Source organism: Falco cherrug, chromosome 1 (genome assembly GCF_023634085.1).
Source record: "Falco cherrug isolate bFalChe1 chromosome 1, bFalChe1.pri, whole genome shotgun sequence".
Classification (NCBI taxonomy): Eukaryota; Metazoa; Chordata; class Aves; order Falconiformes; family Falconidae; genus Falco; species Falco cherrug.
In genome coordinates, this window is record NC_073697.1 from 51,736,936 (window position 1) to 51,756,461 (window position 19,526).

A 19,526-nucleotide genomic window follows, 5' to 3' on the forward strand; every position below is an offset into this window, starting at 1 on the left:
TCAAATCTGACTTTTTTTATCTTCAATTGTGACTGACTTGGTTCAGCTAGGCTATCTCCTGCTGCTCAGGATCTGTACACAAAATAATTTCACATGCTTTGTAGACTGTGAAAGGAGTAAGGCAAGAATCCTGGAGTGTGTCTGATTGAGTAGTCTGATGGTATTAATCCTGTACATCACTCAAACAAACTGAACTATAAGTTGCTTCTAACATTTCCTTCTAACGTTTCTTTTTTTTTTTTTTTTTTTTTTTGGGTGTAACTTCACATAAAGGACTTCTATGGATGTGTACATGATTTTATTTTATTTTTTCAAACGAGGTTATAATAATCTTATTTCCAAAACTCCATGGGTTTATGTTGGCAAAGAAAACAATTCAGTAAACTGAAGCAGATACAGCATAGTTCCAATAAATATATTGTTAATGGTTAGTATTCTTGTGAAGAAATCTGTTTCTATAGTAACTGCTGCAGATTGTCACTTCCTCTGGCATTTGGAATAATACCAAAGTGAATTTAACACTGATGCTGCAAGGGACAAATCCTATGAGAGCTGCAGTAGATCACTGCTAGCAGTATGCTTTATTTGGTATGGAGATGTGTGTACAACACACTTCAGTAACCATAGAGGGTGTTTAAGAACTATTTCTTCCTACCCTTTATTCTAATGCCCTTTGTGCATTTGCTTTTTTCCCTTCTATAGAAAGACTAGTCCTCATTTGAATCTTATAACAAGGGCACATAAAATACATAGGTATGTTTAATATTTTAAGTTTAAATGTGTGTGCATGCATATGCTACTAATCTTTAAATGTCTGTGAAGAGATTCACCATGTGATTTTCACTAATAAAGAGGGAGTCAACATGGGGCAAACGTGTATGGCTCAAGCTTTAAAACAAAGCCCAGGTGAGGTTTAAAGGATGTGTTTGTCTTGTCTTGTGCTAGCCCTGTTTCTTCTCTGAAACACTGAAAGGAGATTTTTCTTCTGCTTATAGAAGTGTGTAACCTCCCATGAATTGAGTATTCTGTTTCAGTGTACATTTGCATCTGGTTTTGTTTGTCTCTTGAGTTGAGACTGCACCGAGCAAACTCATGATCGAGTGAAAGTTGAAACTTTTTTAAGGGGAGAGGAAAAGGCTTCGGCAGAGAATATATACTTTTTAGCAACCACGATTTGGGTGCTGGTATAATTCTGAAAGAGGCAGAACTTGGTTTTTGCAAGTTTGTGGGTATGGATGCCAAAAGACTTGGGGATGTTACAGAACTACCTTCCTGCTTGCTTTCTTTTCAGATGGATGAGATAAAAGGCAAAGACAGGGTGATTCTGGCTCTGGAGAAGGACCTTGGTGTCCAGGCAGGCCATACACAGAAACTGCTCCTTCAGAAAGAAGCTTTGGATGAACAGCTTGTCCAAGTGAAGGAGGCAGAACGATACCACAGTAGCCCTAAGAGAGAGCTTCCTGTGGGAGTGGGGGATATCACTGAACTGATGGGAAGCCCGGTAAGAAAGTTGTGTTTTCTTCAAATATTCGTCACAGGATAATTGCTGCCTGGGTGTTCACATTGGTTTTCGGGTTACTTCTAAAATACTAGAAGGACTAATTACTGGTAAATGGCCCTGCACTGCACAGTGCTGTGTCACTGATGATTTAGAAACTCCTTGGGCCTCTGGAATTTCAAAGAATATTGAAAAATATATGGATATAGAAATTTCAGAATTTACATTGTGAGCTTCCTCTGTGAACCCCATTATTTTCTTAGCTATTTCATAACTTTAGTAATTATTTTAACCAATGACAAATAGATACTACTCAAAAACTGGCCCGTGGGATTTTAGTCTGTGTTCTATGCACCAGAATTTTTTTTAGCTCATAGTAAGAAATCTGGTGGGAAATAACCAATAATACATCAAATATTATATATCTAGCTGCTTTTTTTTTAATTGTTAAACCTTTACATACATTTCACAAGTGGAAGTTTTTCATGTAATATATCATTTAGGATTTCTACAGGATGCTATTGTTTAGTTTTTCAGTTAATTAAAATAAGGTTTCCAGACATTGATCTACAAGTCTATTTTAAATTTACACAATCCACTTGCTAAACCATGACATTAAATTAAGGATAGTAAAATATTTTTTGATAGGTAATTTTATATATCTATATGTTTTTCATATAAAGGAGCAGCATTTGGATGAACGAGATGTGCGGAGATTTCAGTTAAAAATCGCTGAACTTAATGCTGTAATAAGGAAGCTGGAAGACAGAAACACTCTCTTAGCAGATGAAAGAAATGAACTGGTAAATTAATTAGTAATAACACAGATGGTGACTGGGAGGGAAACTTTATGGTAAAAGATTTAATGTCGGGAAGTCAGTGTTATAAATAATTTAGAAATTAGCACTGGTTGGTTTCAATCAATTATAGCTAAATATAGCAGAGATTTCTATAGAAATTCACATTGTGACCACAAAAGACATGGATGGCATCTCTGTTGTTCCAGAAAAACAAAATTTCTAAGTTTATTTTGGGGTCATCATTACCAAATTGACTGGTAGCTTGCCCGTAGCACTGTGTAATGATGTTGTGTAAAACATGCATAATCTATACACTTAAATTACTGGATTAATCTTTTTCAAATTTGACATTGTTTTTGTGACATGCTTATGCTTGTGAGGAGTTAAAAACCCAGCACTTATTGTGCTAGTGATGAAAAATCTGTCATTTCAAAAGGGAAGTCTCTTCAGGAGGTGAAATTATCCTATGGGAGTAATAGTAACTTACAAAAGAAAGGGTGCGACACAAATTTTAAGAATGAATTTTATTACCCTGAATTGGTATTTAATTGCTTGTCTGGAGATTAATGGTAAAGCTTTCATTAACTGCAATGGGAGGTGAGTTTCAATGACAGGAATTTTTACACGTCTTCTCATGCCCCAATTCTAGTGGTAGTAGAAAAGATTTTTTCGTTCTAATCAGATGGAATTTTTTCCCTCATGCAGCCTATACAGCTGGTTCCAAAATAATGCTATTATGTGTGGTGAGGGCAGAAAGGGAGAGTGCTCTTGCCACATGTTAGTCCTATAGAGGAGTGAAACACTGACACCTTCCTCCTTGCTTTGCCTGACAGCTCTTCTTGATGAGGTATGAAGGCTTTGCTTTATGATGAAAGGACTTAATTTAGTTATGACATCTCAGTGATTATCAGAAGAGCTAATTTTTGAAATTTTCTTGTTCAACACCTTGGCTGCGTCTAGATTAGTGAGGTCAATTGAACAATGCTAGACTAAAATTGGATGAATTAAGAACATAATCATCTTGTTTTCTTTACACTTTTCCTCTTTAAACAGTTGTATAGTCTAAACTGTCCTTTCATATGACAGAAATTGATTCCTCATTAACAATTTCAGTTTCTGGAGTAAGAAGAACATGTGTTTTAGTCTGGGTATAATTCACCATTTTTCCTACTTTGCCTGGGTACTAATGTTGGGGTTTTTTTTTTGGGGGGGGGGTGTCCCCCGCCATTCCTGGTATAGTTGCTTATCCCTGCTCTGACCCCTCAAGAACATTTTGTCCTTTTTCAAGATTGTGTTATAGAAAGACAAGATAATTCAGCCTGGCAAAACTTTCTGTGGACATAAGCCATTCAGAACATCCCGGGAGAATGCTGAATTACTGCAACACCCATCCTTCAGTGTCCCTAGATGGAGGGCATGTATGACTCAGTCAGGTGCTCTGCATGATGCTTGGCATAGGGGCATAAGATAGATGTTTTTGAAAAGATATGGAGAAAAGGTTTTATCGTATTTTGAGACAATATTACATAAACCCAGTAACATCAGTAAGGTCATGTGATTAAGCACTGTGAAAAATAATTTTCTCCTGAGAATGAAACAAAACCCCAAATACTCAGTGAAATTATCTCAGAAGAAGGATTATTTTTTTCATTTCTAGTTAAAACTCAGGAAATTTTAAAATAATTTGATTGGAAAAAATAGATTTTTTTCAAACAAAACAGGTCAAGGATTAATGAAATAAAAAGAGTGAAATGGTGAATACACACAAATGCAAGAAAGGGCAGTAATTTCCTTCACATAATTGCCTAACATCATAAAACCACAGGACCAAAATTGAGCAGCTTGAAAGTGTCAGCAGAATGCTGAGATTGAATCTGTGCCCTCTGGCTGACATTCTCATTACTCTAATTACAACATTGGGTCTAGGGTTTTTTAAAGTACAGAAGGAAGAGTTTACTTCTACTCAGGGATAGCTACATTGGTGAAAACAACTACCCCAGAGACCTAGTTGATCAGAGGAAGAAGCTTATATGCAATGAGATTAGTTTATCAAGAAATCGGTTTTAAAGATCATCTGAGTGTTTTCCAAGAGCAAAATCCAGTGACCAGATCTGGTGTTTTTGTAGGCTGTACAGAAATGCCATGTCTTGTTTAGACTCCAGTAGTTCAGCAGTAGCCTGTATCAGTATCAGATGCCACTTAACAAAAGAAATAAACTTTCTGAATGAAGAAAGAAGGCAAGTGAAAACACTCACGTATCTTCTTTCCTGCAGCTGTAAACTAAAGCACAGATAACTTTATTCCTTTGCCATTTGCAGCTGAAACGTTCTCGGGAGACAGAAAGTCAGCTGAAGCCTTTGGTAGAAAAAAATAAAAGGATGAGCAAAAAAAATGATGATATGTTGCAATGTATCCAGAGAATGGAAGAGAAAATAAAAAATCTATCAAGGGAAAATGTAGAACTGGTAAGTAATCATCTCTGACATCAGGTTGTAAGAACACATTGCACACAGTTACTTTGGGGTGAAAGTGCTCGTGAGGCTTTTTCTCTAAGACAGACATTTTGGAGTCTCAATAGTGGTATGGTATAACTGTCAAACTCAGCCAATGCAGCTGAATATTCATATGCTAAATTCAGAGCGGCGTGTGCTTTGTTTTGTATCAATTCACATTGATTAATGGAAAGGATTACAGATAGGTAAAATGGTTTTAGAGGCTATAAAATACATGACTAAAAATCAGCTTTAATAAATACTGCTTTTATGATTAGAAGTCAAAACTGAATTTGAGTACATGTGCCAAAGACCCTACTAGGCTAGATCACTGAGGCCACTTGTCTGCTAATTTTGTCCCAGACTGTGTTCTTTGATTCTGTTTTAAAATATCTTATGTGAGATATTAAGACTGAGGCATATAGATGTGTAATATTTTTTGTTGTTGAAAGAGGCCTTATATTGCAGTGGAGTATTTACTGATGAGTCCAATGATTCTTGATTACTACATCACACATGAGAATTTTCCTCCTGTTACAGCAAGACTCTTTAAAATATTCTTTCATTTTTAAAAAAAATTTACTTCTATTTTTGTAGAAAGAGAAGTTATCTGCACAACCAGTCCTGAAGAGGCACACATCTTTGAATGATCTCAGCAGCACACGAGAGGAACAAGAAATTGAATTCCTTAGACTACAAGTTAAAGAACAGCAGCATGTTATTGATGATCTCACAGTGGTAATGTTTATGACTGGTATACACACGTGCATGCACACACATCTATAAGCAAACTAAAGATTTGAGAGCGGTATTTTAACGCCAGTTGTAGTAGTGATGCAGAAATAGTTCTTCAGTATCAAACGGTTTTGTTATTTCTCAGGCAGTGAATTAATTTCTTTGAAATGTGTATAAATCTCTGTATTATAAAATACTTACCTACTATGAGCTGCTTGTGAAAAGAAGTGCATCAGTCCATCCACCTTACAAAATTGGCTGTCAACAACTGAGGGACTTAAGGAAAAGACATGTTTCAAAACTTAATGACTGAAACTTGTTGGATGTAGACCCTGGTGCAAACCCAACCACTCTCCTGATCTAGAAGTTCTCTAAAAGAAAGGAACATGCTGAACGGCATTCATTTAATCTAACCAAGCATCTCTAACTGAGCTGGCCACACTAGCTGTCCTTATAACAAGTGGAGAGAAATATGCACAGTTCATCTAACCAAAAGTAGTAGCATAGTTTAAGGTTAGAATTGCACAGCTGCTACGCTCTGTGACAACTACTTCCGATAATGCTCATAGATGTTTGTACTGTTTGATCAGGACCCAATTTTGAGTTGTGTTAAAGGTGTCTAGTGCTATTTTGTGCAACTTATGATACACCCTTCTGGTGCTGGCAGAAATGACATATCGCCTCTGAGAGACCCCTGCCCTTCTGGAGCAGCATCTGGAATTCAGGCAGACTCAAAGCATGTCAAATGGCACTACTGACTGCTACAAGATGATAACGTGAATTTAAGATCACTCTATCTAAATAGCAAATTAAACAGTTGGATAAAACATTGAAAATAAAAATATAAGATCCAAAAGATAAACCAAGATGTGTTACCGCTCTGTCTGGAGCATTGTCTCTATTCTTGGCAGTTACTCTGAGATTTGACCCAGGATTTCTCTCTGCAATCACTGCCAAAGATTGATGTCTGCGTGCATTCTGCAGTGTCACAGTGTTACAAGCAGTAGGATGTTACTCAGACACTATGATGTAGAGTCTGATTCACAGAGCAATGCTGCTTTACTTTCCAAATACAACTGTACAGGCAGGGACTGTGACATAATATTAAATTCCCAGTATGTGGCAGATATGACCTCATTTATATTTCAGTATAAAGTGGGTATGAAAGGATTCTCTTTCTACTGTCTCAGCCAGTTATCTGAGGAAATACATTGTATCCTGACTTTGGTAAAATAGTATTAACTTGTGTTTAGTGTGAAAGTAAAATAAATAAATATTTTAAAATATGGTTTCATTTTTGCTTTTTTTCCTATTTAAAGGTATTATTTCACTTGCAGAAATAAGTTAAATTGTTAACTAAGATTTTGCTTTGGTTGGCAGTACAAACTAGTTGATGCTTTGCCTTTGATATGAACGCAGAGGGATTCTGCACTTCCATTATGCTTTTTAGCTGTCTTTTCTGGCTCAAACCACACCTCTACAGAATACAGATATGTCATAATTATCAAGAATGACCCACGTGTCAAATACCTGGTTAATACAGAAGTCATCAGTTTAACTCCAGCTGAGACCAATATGATACACAGAAATAAGAACAATAGTCCTAGGCAATGGGATTGTCTGAATTGATGAGTAGTGTTGCTTGTAGGCTATCCTTGCAGCTAAAGCCATATCAACTTGAGTTCTCCCACAACAGCAGTGCTCTGGTCAATTCTTAAAAGGGAAGCTGTTGAGCTAAACTCTGATGATTGCAAGAGATGCTAATAAGGCAGCAAATGGTGTTTTTTAATTGGCATTATTACTGTTCTTGTAGCTTGATGTATTATTGAGGTAGTAAATTAAGCAGTCTTCTTACAAACAAGATTAGAAACAGGAAGGAGTAGGGGACTTTGGAAACATTTGTTCATTTTGCACTGAAGTGAAAGTCCAACTGCTCAGATACCTGCTTGGGAGGCAGGAGACCCAGGTTAAAGCAGGGAGTGTGCCTTAATCAGGTACTGAAGAGATAGCAATCTTCTCCAACTCTATAAAATTCAACTGCATAGTTTCAGCTTTAGTTTAATGTAATATATTTTTCTGCTGCATGAAATACCTGCTCCACTCTACCTTGGCAGTCATTACTTTTTCTTTTTTTTGAAAACCACGTGTATTAAAGGTACTATATAAGTTGTTGTGCATTTCTGAATTATTTTGCATTTTCCAAAATTTCATTCCTGGAACAATGTGCTGATAAAGATAAATAATTTTATTGTCATTTCCACTGGGAGCTTCCTGTTTGTCCAGTTTCTGAACTGAAAGTGAAGCAAATAACTGAATAGAATAATACCATGCAGTGAGCAATCACTGCTAGAAAGCACTTGGAACTGCTGATATTCTTTTAAAAATGGAGGTGCTGCAAGCAAAGATGCTAAGGAGAGAAACAGGCAAAAGAGGAGACAGATCACCTGCCTCCTGTGGTGTTGGGGTTTATTTTTGCTTGCTGCTTTGCAATTTTTACTTTCTTTTCCTCCTCTTCTTTGGAATTTAAGGCAGTATTCTTGGATTTAAATGTCCATAGATGCTGCATTTTTCCATTTATAACCACCTCCTGTTATGACATAGTTAATTGTGATCTTGTTTCACGGTAGAAAAAAGACACTAAGTTGGCACAGATTGAGAGTGCCTTTGGATCTGAGACTTTTGCACTACAAGGCTCAGTCGTATGTAACACTGAATGTAACACACATGTAACAACATATGCATGCTCGTGTATTAGAGTATGCCTGATACAATGACTTGTAGTTACTCGGACTGGACTTGTTTTTGCCTACGGACCTCCTTCTTCAGGATGGTTAAACACTGGAATGAGAATGTGAATTCTGTTTCCATAGTGAGCTTCTTGGTAAAAGTGTCAAAAGAACTGTCATAAATCTGTGCCCAGTACTTAACAAAGCCTTTTCTTGCCAACTTCCCATCAAGTGTGTGAAGTATGTGGCTGAAGGTTTGTTTGCCGAAGGGAAAAAGCTGCAGTGCAGTGTGATGTTATATCAACACGGTGTTATTCAAAAGGATAAAGATGTCTTTGTGTTAGCTTTACCACAGGCCTTAAAAAAAATTAATGGTATTTCTTTGTGTTAGACATATCTAATTATGTTTTAAAATGAACCCATAGTAAAACATTCTCTTTATTCTAGGAAAGAGAACGGTTATTGCGGTCTAAAAAACAGAAGAGGAAAAGTCTGAAGCCTCCAAAGGTGAGCATATCTTCAGGTTTACGTGCATCTCTGTTGTTGTGGACAACATGTGTACCAAATACTACCTGAAATTAAAGCACCATTTACATTAGTGCTAAAGTGTCATATAATTCTGTTTTTTTTCTGGTGAGTGCTTAATAACTTTTTCTTAGGATAATTCAGGAGCTGCAAGTTCTGTACAGCACACAAGTTGTACTGTTTTGAGTTTTGTTTTAAATAAACCTTTTAGCCATTGTTGCCTAAATATTCAAGTAGCTTGAGTCCTAAATGATGTAATGACTTGAAACATCTAACTTTTCAAAGGACAAATACACAGTCCTTTTGAAAGAAAATACACCCCTTAAACTACTAGTACTAAGTTACTGCTTAATTGCAATTTAAAACTTTAACCCACGCTAGGGATATTACTGAAAGATTTATATATGTGATATATGAATAGTATCTATTTTTCTCTAGTAACTATTTTGCTCTGGAATGCAAAGTACAAGAGAAAAATGAGACTGTAGAAACAGAAAAGTTTTGCTTCAGAGTATACCTTCAGTGTTTGTTTATTGTAACACATGCTTCAAGTAATTTTGCTGAATAATGTTTTTTGTGAAGTTGAACATTAGGAGCCTGGAGCATATGAGGGGAGGACAATGGGGTAAGAGGGAAAAAGTGGAAGTAGAGAGATGAGTATCACCTATATGGTAGTTTGAGATTATTCTGTCATAAATGAGTGCTTGTCAGTGTGTTCTGCAGAGCATATTCCTGATGACCTCCAGGTGGTGCTTTTTTATTGCTCTGCGTTCTATAATACCTGTGTTCTGAAAAATCTATCCTTTGGAGTTCTCCGTTTCAGCAGTAATTTCTTATGCTTCTAGTAATTATGTGTCTTTTACATATGAAAAAAGAAAAAATCAGAAGTAACAATAAATCTTGCATGCATTTTTCTGTTATGTAACATAAGGCTGATAGCTGCCAGATATATTTACAGTAACCCTGACCTATTCTTTCTTGGTGTAGTATACCTGGAAGTTTGTGTGTTGAGATCAAGTTTAAAAACAGGACATAAAATTTAAAATATATATATGTAACTAATACTTTAATTTTAAAGTCCTCTCTAATTATTAGCCCTTATCTGATTTTAAATTAATTGCCTAAGATCTTTTGTTCTTAATGTTCCTAATGAAACAAAACTAGTTAATTTAATTTTTTAGGAGTTGATAACTAGTGATGATAATTTCCGTAGACTGAAAAGTTCCATAATTATTCATTTATGTCTTAAAAATGTTCTCTGTTAATAGAACTTAAGTGGAACTAGACTCTGTAACCTTTCCTTCTACCTGTGTTCTCTTGAGCAAGCTGTTGTTTTTGTGGTTTCTTTTTCTTTTCCATCTTGCCAAAGCAAGAGTTGAACATCATGAGGGTTGGAGAAAATGTGCATGATACCATTAAAAAATCTGTGGCACTGCCATTCTTCGTGTGGTAAGAGTACTATAATTGGGGAAATTTGCAGAGATTACTGCAAGAATTAAATGCATATGAGCAGCCGAGTTAGTAGAGGTTTGCTTCTTATTTATGATGATAGATACACCAGAAAGAACAAATTCATCCGTAGCAGACATAACTCCCGCTAGTTATTCCACCCCTTGTCTATTAGCTCTTTGGTGTGCATATGGAATTAGCTATTTGAATTTTATTTGATGCTATCTCCTTAGAGGAAAAGAGGACTATAAAACAAAAACAAGTGAAAAAGAGAGAGAAAGCTGTGTGAGAAGAGTGAATGGGATTATATATACTATACTACTTGGACTATATATACTATACTAATTCCTATATAACTATAGTTTTTAAATAAGTTAATTCCTTAAGGAAGAGAAGTAATCAGTAATATATTTGTTGTGTCCTATTACCTGCCATCGTATAAAACTGTAGGCTATTTACGTGTATATGCAGTGTTGACTTGGAGTTTAAACACTGTTGATGATAGCTTCTAAAAATCCAATCCTGGCATATAGGCTAGTTTCTATCCAGGTCACCTGTGTGGTCTTGTGAGGATCAAAATCCTCAAAGGAAGCTGTGTTTCCCACAGTTTTCCAGCAGCTTATTATTTAAATAATCTATGTAGAATGGGTTCCTTACTCAGATGAGCTGTTGAGATTGTACCATCTTCATCCTCTGTTTTTGCAGCCTATCTCAGGAACCCAGATGAAAATGGTAGAATTAACAGAGGTGAGATTTAGACATCTCACTCTGGACAAAGTAACATTAAGTGGTGACTGTTCTCCTCTGGAAGTAGATATCTAAATAGGCCGTATGAGTCTTGTTCTGAAATTGCCCATTTCTCTCCATGGGCTATAAAGGCAGTCTAAGATGAGTTGCTTTATACATAGACATGTACTGTGCAAGTGTATATCTGTATTCTGCAAGATTTTTATATCATACATATGATAACCTATATATAAGAGTAGATGAAATTATGGGTGTATCTGTCCTAACCAACCACGCAGAAAAGATTACTGACTTAAATCTTTGGCTCTGCTTTTCTAAGATTTGTTAGATGTAAAATTAGCATTAACACAGTGAATTAACGCTTTTGGCTGTTGGAGTTGGATCTGTTTCCAGCTGTGTCCCACTTCCTTTGACAAAGTGAAAAAGGAAGTAACTGGTAAGAATTAGGTTTCATGAAAATGGTCAGATAAGCTCAGACTAGAAGGTATGGAAAGATTCCTGTTTTGTTTTAATAAACAGGAACTTGGTGCACAGGTTGAAGACTTAACACTCACATTTCAGCTTCCTTAATTTTTGAGGTACTCTGACTGACTGGCTGGTGTCTGTGTGTGTTTTCTAATGAGTATTCTCCTGACAGTGCTTCCTTTTGTCTGGAACAGAATCTATGGTATGCCTTTCTCCATCTTTGAGACAGCTTGTGTGACCAATCTGTCAGACCAGTCCAATAGCCTTTATAGCCTGCTTGGGTCTAAATAACATCAGTTCAACTGAGAAGCTTTAGGATTTAATTTTAGTTGTTTTTTGGGGGTTGGGTTTTGTGGTTTCTGTTGTTTTTGGGTTGTTTGGTTGTTTCTTTTTTTTTTCAGTTACATCTGTGTTATTTCTGGAGCTCTGTGGGTGCACTAGGTTACTGTTGCTAGTGTAGCTTTGCCTGAGCACTCTTTTAATTACCATGGGGCACAGGAGTCCATAGAGCAGCGCTGGCAACTGTCTCAGGGTCCCAGAGGAAAGGAGCAGCATAGTGGGATGGGCTTTATAACCTCTGTGGTTACAAGTTTTTAGAGGAGTAATATAGTGACTTGTATAGCCAGGTACTGCAGGACACTTTTCTCTGAGGTGAAGCAGCCTAAATTGATAGAAGTTTTGCTTTTTTTTTGGATGTGTTGGGGTTTTTGTGGTCTTTTAAAAATTATTATTATTATTTTGTTTGGGTTTGGGTTTTGTGGGGTTTTTTGTTTGTTTGTTTTTTGTTTGTTTGTTTGTTTTTTGTTGTTTTTTTTTTACATTAATGTGCCATTGGACATGTTAGGAAAAAGATACAGTGGAGGTGAATCTTCTTCTGCTGTTCAAAGCATACTTTATTTCCAGGTGGGTTTTTGTTGTTTGGGGTTTTTTGGGTTTTTTCTTTCCACTTTTGATAGTGAAACAACCAAGAAACTCCAGAAACAGTATTTTTTGAGTTTTGTTTATTTTTGATACCAAGGATGGAGTTACAGTGATTCCGTGACTGATGGAGTTCATGCATTTGAAAATAAGACATAATTGCCCAGTTTGTTTGGCAACTGCAGGGCTCTATGGATTTGTTTCTTTATTTAAACTTCAATAAATTGTATTTGTGATAGTGGAAAACCTGCACACTGGTGTGATGGAGTTCATATTTCTTGTTTTATACTTTTCTTTTTTTGTCTGCCTCTGTGCTTTGGTGTGCCTGTATTTTTCTGGCTGCCAAGAAATGACATATAAACATGAAGGTAAGAAGTTACTGATTAGCTCATCTGATTGCATTACAAGGAAATTCTTGGATCATTTTCATGATGGTAGATTAAGTACTTGAAAATGATATATTTAAATGTAAAGTGAAGCTACTTTAATAAAAGAGAAATCAGTTTATTTATATGTAAGTATATCTAATCCAAACCATTAAAAACATGAGGGCATACTGAAATTTGCACATAATATAGTCTACATGTCACTATTGATTTGTGATATTCTAAACTTCCATGTTTACTGAGCACCATAGTTCAGCAGGTGCCTTAATACTTGAGTTATAAAGACCTAGTGCATAATTTTACTTTAAAATTATGGAAAACATTGATATAAATCCACATGAAAAATACTTGCCACTAAATGCATGGCAGTAATCAGTAGAAATTAGAATTTAAATAAGAATTTTTCACCAATTTATGTGACTATCTTCTCAGTTATTAACTTATTATTTAGAAGTAACAAATGTACAAATCAATGTAAAAAAAAAATTAAGTTAACTATGTTCCCATTTTTAAGAAAAGTTTGAATGAAAATCCAATGAAAATAGTATCTGGTTACAAAAATCCAGTGAGTATTGTATATGATTTTATATACTTTTCGAAAATTATTGTGATTCAGCTGTTGAGCTGAATGTGGAATCTCCCTTGGAGTTGGTATATTTATTTATGCCTTATTATTTATTACAGTGTTTATCAACAAACTTTTTGTGAATCGGATGTCATTTATTTATTTTTTTTAATCCTTTTTTTTCCTCTACAGCTGTTCCCTTAACAGTTAACTTGTTCTGGTTTTGCTGTGCAACACTTCTTGTAGCTAGTTTCTTCACATACTAGTTGATCAACAGCAAAACCAGCTATTTTGTAATCATGTCATGAAGCAATTCATTCACGTACAGTTAATATACAATGGTTAAATACCTTGTCTCTATTTCTGTGGAAAGCATCTGCTCCACAAAATGATAAATGTACAGCTTCTCTAAAGAGCAAGGAGCCATTAAAAATAAGTGGTTCGCTCATATCTCCAAATACCATAGGCAATCTGTATAGCATTTAACAGGTTTTGACTTTTAACTGTCCTTGAAGTGTTGGGTTTTTTTAGTGTGATGGGGAATATTAATTTTCTTGCCTAATTCCCTCCCATCTAATAATAAAGTGATTTATTTATTAATATATGCCAATTATTTTCCCCTACTTTTGCTACTAGTAAAGTGTTTAAATGCAGCTGGTATCTTTTGTTAAAATAATGGCATTGCTTAAAGTGTCTGCTCAAACCTATATACATTTAAGTAAAATCAAACCCACTCCTTTTCTGTTTTTTTTCACTCCTTGAATAGATGTGGGGGAGTTGTGTGCATGCAGGGTTAAAGGAAGATACATTCTTAAACTGAGTAATCTACAGAAGTGACTGTATAGTGGAGGTATAGCAAACCCCCCTGTATAATAAGTCTTACTGTCAGTTTTAACTAAACTGATGCTGGCCTTCATGGTATCGTCTTCTCTGTGCCATATATGTGATAATAAAATGGAGTTTTGTTCTCCATCTTTTAAAGTCCCTTCTACCAACCTTTTCAAAGCGAAGACTTGACTCATTTATTTTGTCAGCCCTCAAGCCTAGACTTTATTGCAAGTTTTGGTTGAGCTTTACTGAAGTGTGTTTGTCATTTTTGAGGGCAAGCACCCTTGAAGCAGGAGAAAGGAGCAGGTCAGCTGTTCAGTCATCTGACTTGCCTGTCCTTGTCTGATCCCTCTGAAGCACAGGCTGATTGTTTTGAGCCCCATCCACAGGGAAGCTGTTACAGGCAGAAGAGCAGAATATAGAAGTATGGGCATAAGGGTCTTCATGCAGCTTTGTTTTGGGTTTGCTCCCAGCATCTTTGAGTAAAAGGCATCTGCACTGTAAAATGAGGATGCGGTTTTCATGAGTCTCTTGGGTTCTGTTTACCTGCCACCATCTTCTTTACCTCTGTATAACCTGCTTTCGTCTTTATGAAACTGTCTGCTCATCGGTTTGGAGTCAGAAGGTTCTTCTTGATGAGTTGACCTGGCAACCCAAATTGTAAATTTGTCTTCCTTACAACTTGAAGGTAGCACCGTTTCTTTAGCCCTATTTTCAGCTCCCAATATTTACTGGTACAATTAGTGTTGAATGATTATAGGCTGCAATCAGTACTGAGTGTGAGAGAAATGCTCAACAGGCCATCTCCCAAGGGCTAGCTATACCTCAGTTTTTGTGGTAAACCTTTGTACTTTCATGAGAGAGGAGTCTGAAATGTTTGTAATTTGAGTGTGAGAGAACACATTAGCTTTCTGGATAAGTCTTGATATTTCTAGAATAGAGCTTAAACCTGTTCCTGGTGTCAGCGTAGATGTGGTGCATAGGGACATGGTTTGGTGATGGACTTGGTAGTGCTGGGTTGACAGTTGGATTTGATGATCTCAAAGGCCTTTTCCAATCTAAATGATTTTAGGATTCCATGATTCTATGATTTGTTTTTTAAGTAGGACAGAACAGTGAACAAACTGGTGTAGTAGCATGTGAATGCTGGAGGAAACGATAAAATTATCCCAGGAAAGTGTTTCTCTGAAGAACCATAGACACATCTCTCCCTGTTGAAAGGATCACAGTGCTGCCTATACAACCAAGTAATGTGTCTTTACAGGGTTTTAGTGCTATAATTGCAATCCTTTTCTTGTGAATACACTAAATAGTGGTCTAGTAACTTGCAAAGGAAGGTGGTTTCTGAAGATTTTTCAGAATCTCTTTTCCTTCTCTGCTGCATCATCTTTTTCTGTATGCACGTGGCTTTTTGGTTTGGGGGTTGTTTTTGTTTTTTTGAGTGGATAACATCCTTTCAGAAGGAGAATTTAGCAGAACTAGTTAATTTTAAAATGCAGACTGAATGAAAATTTTAAAATTATTTGAAGGGTTCATCTTAAGTGAAGCAATTAAGTGGTTCAGAACAGGGCCTTGAAGCTGTCTTTGGTAGTTTGAGTGGGGTCAGCTGTACTTTGAAACAATAATGAAGTAGTTTAATTTATGATGTGAGCTGGTGAACCATAGTAAGCAGGGCTGCACACTGTAAATGGAGTCCATGGTGTCATGCAGGCACTGAGGCACACCTGCAGGTCTGATTTTGTGGTACCACTTAAACCACGATAGAGTATTTTGGCTGTTGATGTGAGCTATGCTGAGTCAAAAGCCATATTAAGCATTATGGGGCTTTGTGAGAAAGCGAAGACGGTACTTTGTAGACAAACTGGAAGAATGTATAAGGTTAGGTAAGCCTAGAAGACTGTAGGGAAAAGTAAATATTTGGAATTCATAATTAGATAGGGCATTATAAATAAAATAAAACCTTTCAGTATCTTGAATGAAATTGATAGCTCATGATTCCACTCAGTGAGTTTGGCTTTGCTGAGATGTAAGACGTCTAGTGTTCTGAATTAATAACAACTGATAATTTTTTTCATCATTTAGGCTTCTTTAATGAAACAAGGTTGTTATCTTCTCACATACAACCTGTGGTTTATATTAAAAACAAACCAAAACAAAATACCTGGAAAAAACTGTGACATCAGGATCTGTGATTCAGCATCAAGCAGTGTTAAAAAATATAGAGGTGGATAGACAGATTTTTCTTCATCTTCTTAGAGCCACCTCTCTTCACTAGCCTTGCTGTCTACAACGTTTCGTAACCTGGCTCCATTTTTCCAGCAACACCATTATTATTATTTTTTCTTTTCCATAATTTCTTGCTTCTCTAGATTTGTGTTGGATTAATAGAACACTTGTGTGGTGTAAAAAGTTAGGCTTTCTATTGATTAATAACAGTTAACTTTTGTTACTGTTATTTGGGAAGGAAAAATACTTGACAAACTTTTTCTAGTTAAATGTTTAAAACAATTTTATTTTTGTGAACAGTGGAATTGTCTATGGAAATTTGCTGCTTTCTGAGCATATGTTAGAAGACTGATGGAAAGGGGGCTTTTAAAATGGAAAGAATTATTATAGTTGTGATATTTTATATAAAACACATGTTTCACAATAAGTATTGTACTATTCACTTCCATTGGCTACTCATTTTCTTTAGTTTTCTGTAAGCATGCATTTAATTGATTACATTATGTAACATTTTTAAAATCTGCATTGAAATGCTGCTTTTCTCTAGGCATAGTTTTTTTGTTTAGTCATAATATTGGAGCAAAGTTTTGAAAAACTTGAGAAAGACATATTGAAAAAAGAATGGAAAGCAGCAATTTATAATTTTAAGTAGGATTTTGCAAAATTGATATTATAAATCAATCTTTTTTTCTTTTTTTCTTCTTTTCAAATGAGAATGAATGATGAAATTTGTTCCACATTGCTCTTAGGAATGTTTTTTCCCTTTTGGTTCCACATATTATGTGTTGCATTGTACTGCATTACTTTCTTCTGAATAGATAATGCATTCCGCTACTGTGAATCTTGTGAGATCTGTATGATTTTGGAAAAATCAGCTTTTATACTATTGCTAAAGCATTATTCTATTGGCAATTACCCAGTGCTACCTGCGGTTAGTTCTTGGAGGTTCTTACACGGATGTTGTTGAGAACGTAGCTCCTTTAATCAGAGAACAAGGATTTACAATGGAACTTTTTTCTTCCTAAATACTAAAATAATGGTCAGAGGAGAACTTGGCTACTGCTTACTGAGTCACTGGGGTTTTCCAACTGTTTTGCTAGTAACTAAGAAAAACTAACTTTTCAGAGGCATGTTGTGGAGACATTTTTTGGATTTGATGAAGAATCTGTCGATTCAGAAACATCATCTGTAACTTCATATAACACAGATAAAACAGACAGAACACCAGCAACACCAGAAGAAGATTTGGAAGATGTAAGTAGTAGTTGATTTGTTCTTAAATTCTATAGAAATTGACATAGAATATAAAGGCAAACATTTGTTTTTAGCTATTCTGGCACAGGAACTATGAAAAATTTGGCAGAAAATTGCTTTATCTTGTTTCAAGTCCAGTAACACAGACAGTCATTGCAATAGAATTAATAAGATAATATTTTGCCTGACAGATTTGGCAGATATTGGGCTCAGAAATAAAATTGGTTTTCTCAAGCCCTTTCTTATTAGTCAAAAGAAAATGAATATGAATGTTGCTTTGCCAAAAGTCAATAGTTAATAGACAATAGTTTCCCTTTCAACCTTCTAATTTATTTGACAGTTCTGATACAACCAGGGCTTTTTTTGTATACTTACAATACTCAGAGAGGCTTTTGCAATTCATTAAGGCTTAAATGATCATAGGTAGTAAATACCCACTGACAGGTTTTGTCTCAGCTCTGTGATATACAGTGCAGCTGGCCTACTTTAAAAGATTGCAAGGCTGAGGACAAAGCATGAATTAGATGCTCTTTTTCATATTTCTTTCCTGTTCACTAGCTTGTGCCTAATACTCCTCAGTTACAAGAAGCTTTCTATTTTCCTAGGTTTAATATCTAATAATATTGTAATCTCTTTTCCTTGGAGCTTTAGTTCCTGGAGCAAAAATTAATTAAAGGGAAGGACATTTATTGCCCTCAGCATTATAAGGAAAGACCTTGAAGGTGTTTATGTCAGTTGCTCAAAATTCCAAGAAAATTAAGACATTAAAAATACTTCATCTTAAAAAAAAAAAAAAAAAAAAAAAAAAAAAAAAAAGCAAAGCACACACCCACCCACCTCTACCCCCCATCTTATGGCTTTTGAAATGTAACTTCTGTGTTAGTGTGCTTGTGCTGGTAAAATGCTTTACCCTGGCATGGTAGAGAAAAAGAGTAACAAGGGAGTGATGGACTGCATGACAAATAGAATGAGCTCCTTCAGAAGCTCCTGTGGCTCTGGGGTTGCTGAAGACAGTGGTGCATAGAACTGTTCTATCTCATCTTTCCCCAGTCAGTTTCTTCCCATTTCTATATGTTACTGCCTTATATAGTAACTTACACTGTCCTGAAATTGTAAGATAGACACAGTTACTGATATCTGCATTTCTGCTTTATCCTCAAATCATCCTTCCATTTCTACTTCTTTCAGTTTTTTAAACCTTTGAGACTCAGTATGAGTTGTTGTTGTTGCTTGTTGTGTGTATCTATCTGTCTACATAAACAAACCCATTATCATATATATTTACACAAACCCACTTCTTTTCCCCCTCTTCATTAAGAGCACACCTAAAGAAGAAGCTGAACTAAGGTTCTGCCAGCTAACAAGAGAATATCAAGCTTTGCAAAGAGCATATGCATTGCTTCAAGAACAAGTTGGTGGAACACTGGATGCAGAGAGAGAAGCAAGGGTAATTTTTTAACTGAAATGCCTTTTAACTCTGAAATCATTGAAAAAGTTGAAATAACTTGGAATAGCAGGAGGTATATTTGCAGGTCAGTGCAACGCAAAGCACGATGTTTTTGAGGATTAGAGGATATTAACAGTAAGGTGACAATTCAGCTTCATCTGGTGGGATCAGAACAAAGATCTCATACTTTAATCTAGCATGCATAATATATTAAAGATTTTGGTAGTAAGAGTGTTATTGAGAATGAGATCCCAATTGAACTTGCAATTTGGATAGCAATATAATGGATTTAAAAGAATTGGAGAATAGGTTTTTGTTAGTACTTAGGTACTTTTATCATATGAGTATATTAAAAATCTGACCCAAATCTGACAAGGGAAGTTTTTCTTCAAATGTTTTGTAGAATATGTGAAATCATAATTTCTTCTTAAAAAAATTATCAGTTTGAGAGTATTCTTACACTAA

At 35.7% G+C, this 19,526-nt stretch overlaps 2 protein-coding genes across 5 annotated transcripts in view; both read left to right on the top strand.

Moving 5' to 3' along the window:
* The window catches only part of JAKMIP1 (janus kinase and microtubule interacting protein 1), a 249,801-nt gene that overhangs the window by 95,517 nt on the left and 134,758 nt on the right, over window positions 1-19,526 (top strand). For all 4 annotated transcript variants that reach the window (XM_055708144.1, XM_055708150.1, XM_055708125.1 and 1 more), the window contains 7 exons: window positions 1,292-1,501; window positions 2,182-2,301; window positions 4,617-4,763; window positions 5,388-5,528; window positions 8,699-8,758; window positions 17,486-17,614; window positions 18,933-19,061. In XM_055708144.1, the coding sequence (XP_055564119.1) occupies window positions 1,292-1,501; window positions 2,182-2,301; window positions 4,617-4,763; window positions 5,388-5,528; window positions 8,699-8,758; window positions 17,486-17,614; window positions 18,933-19,061 (936 nt within the window). The remainder of the gene's footprint in view (window positions 1-1,291; window positions 1,502-2,181; window positions 2,302-4,616; window positions 4,764-5,387; window positions 5,529-8,698; window positions 8,759-17,485; window positions 17,615-18,932; window positions 19,062-19,526) is intronic.
* Window positions 12,258-17,517, top strand: LOC129735919 (uncharacterized). Its single transcript, XM_055708162.1, has 2 exons — window positions 12,258-12,723; window positions 17,486-17,517. Exons 1-2 carry the CDS (start codon window positions 12,618-12,620, stop codon window positions 17,515-17,517), a joined length of 138 nt encoding a protein of 45 aa, XP_055564137.1. The 5' UTR covers window positions 12,258-12,617.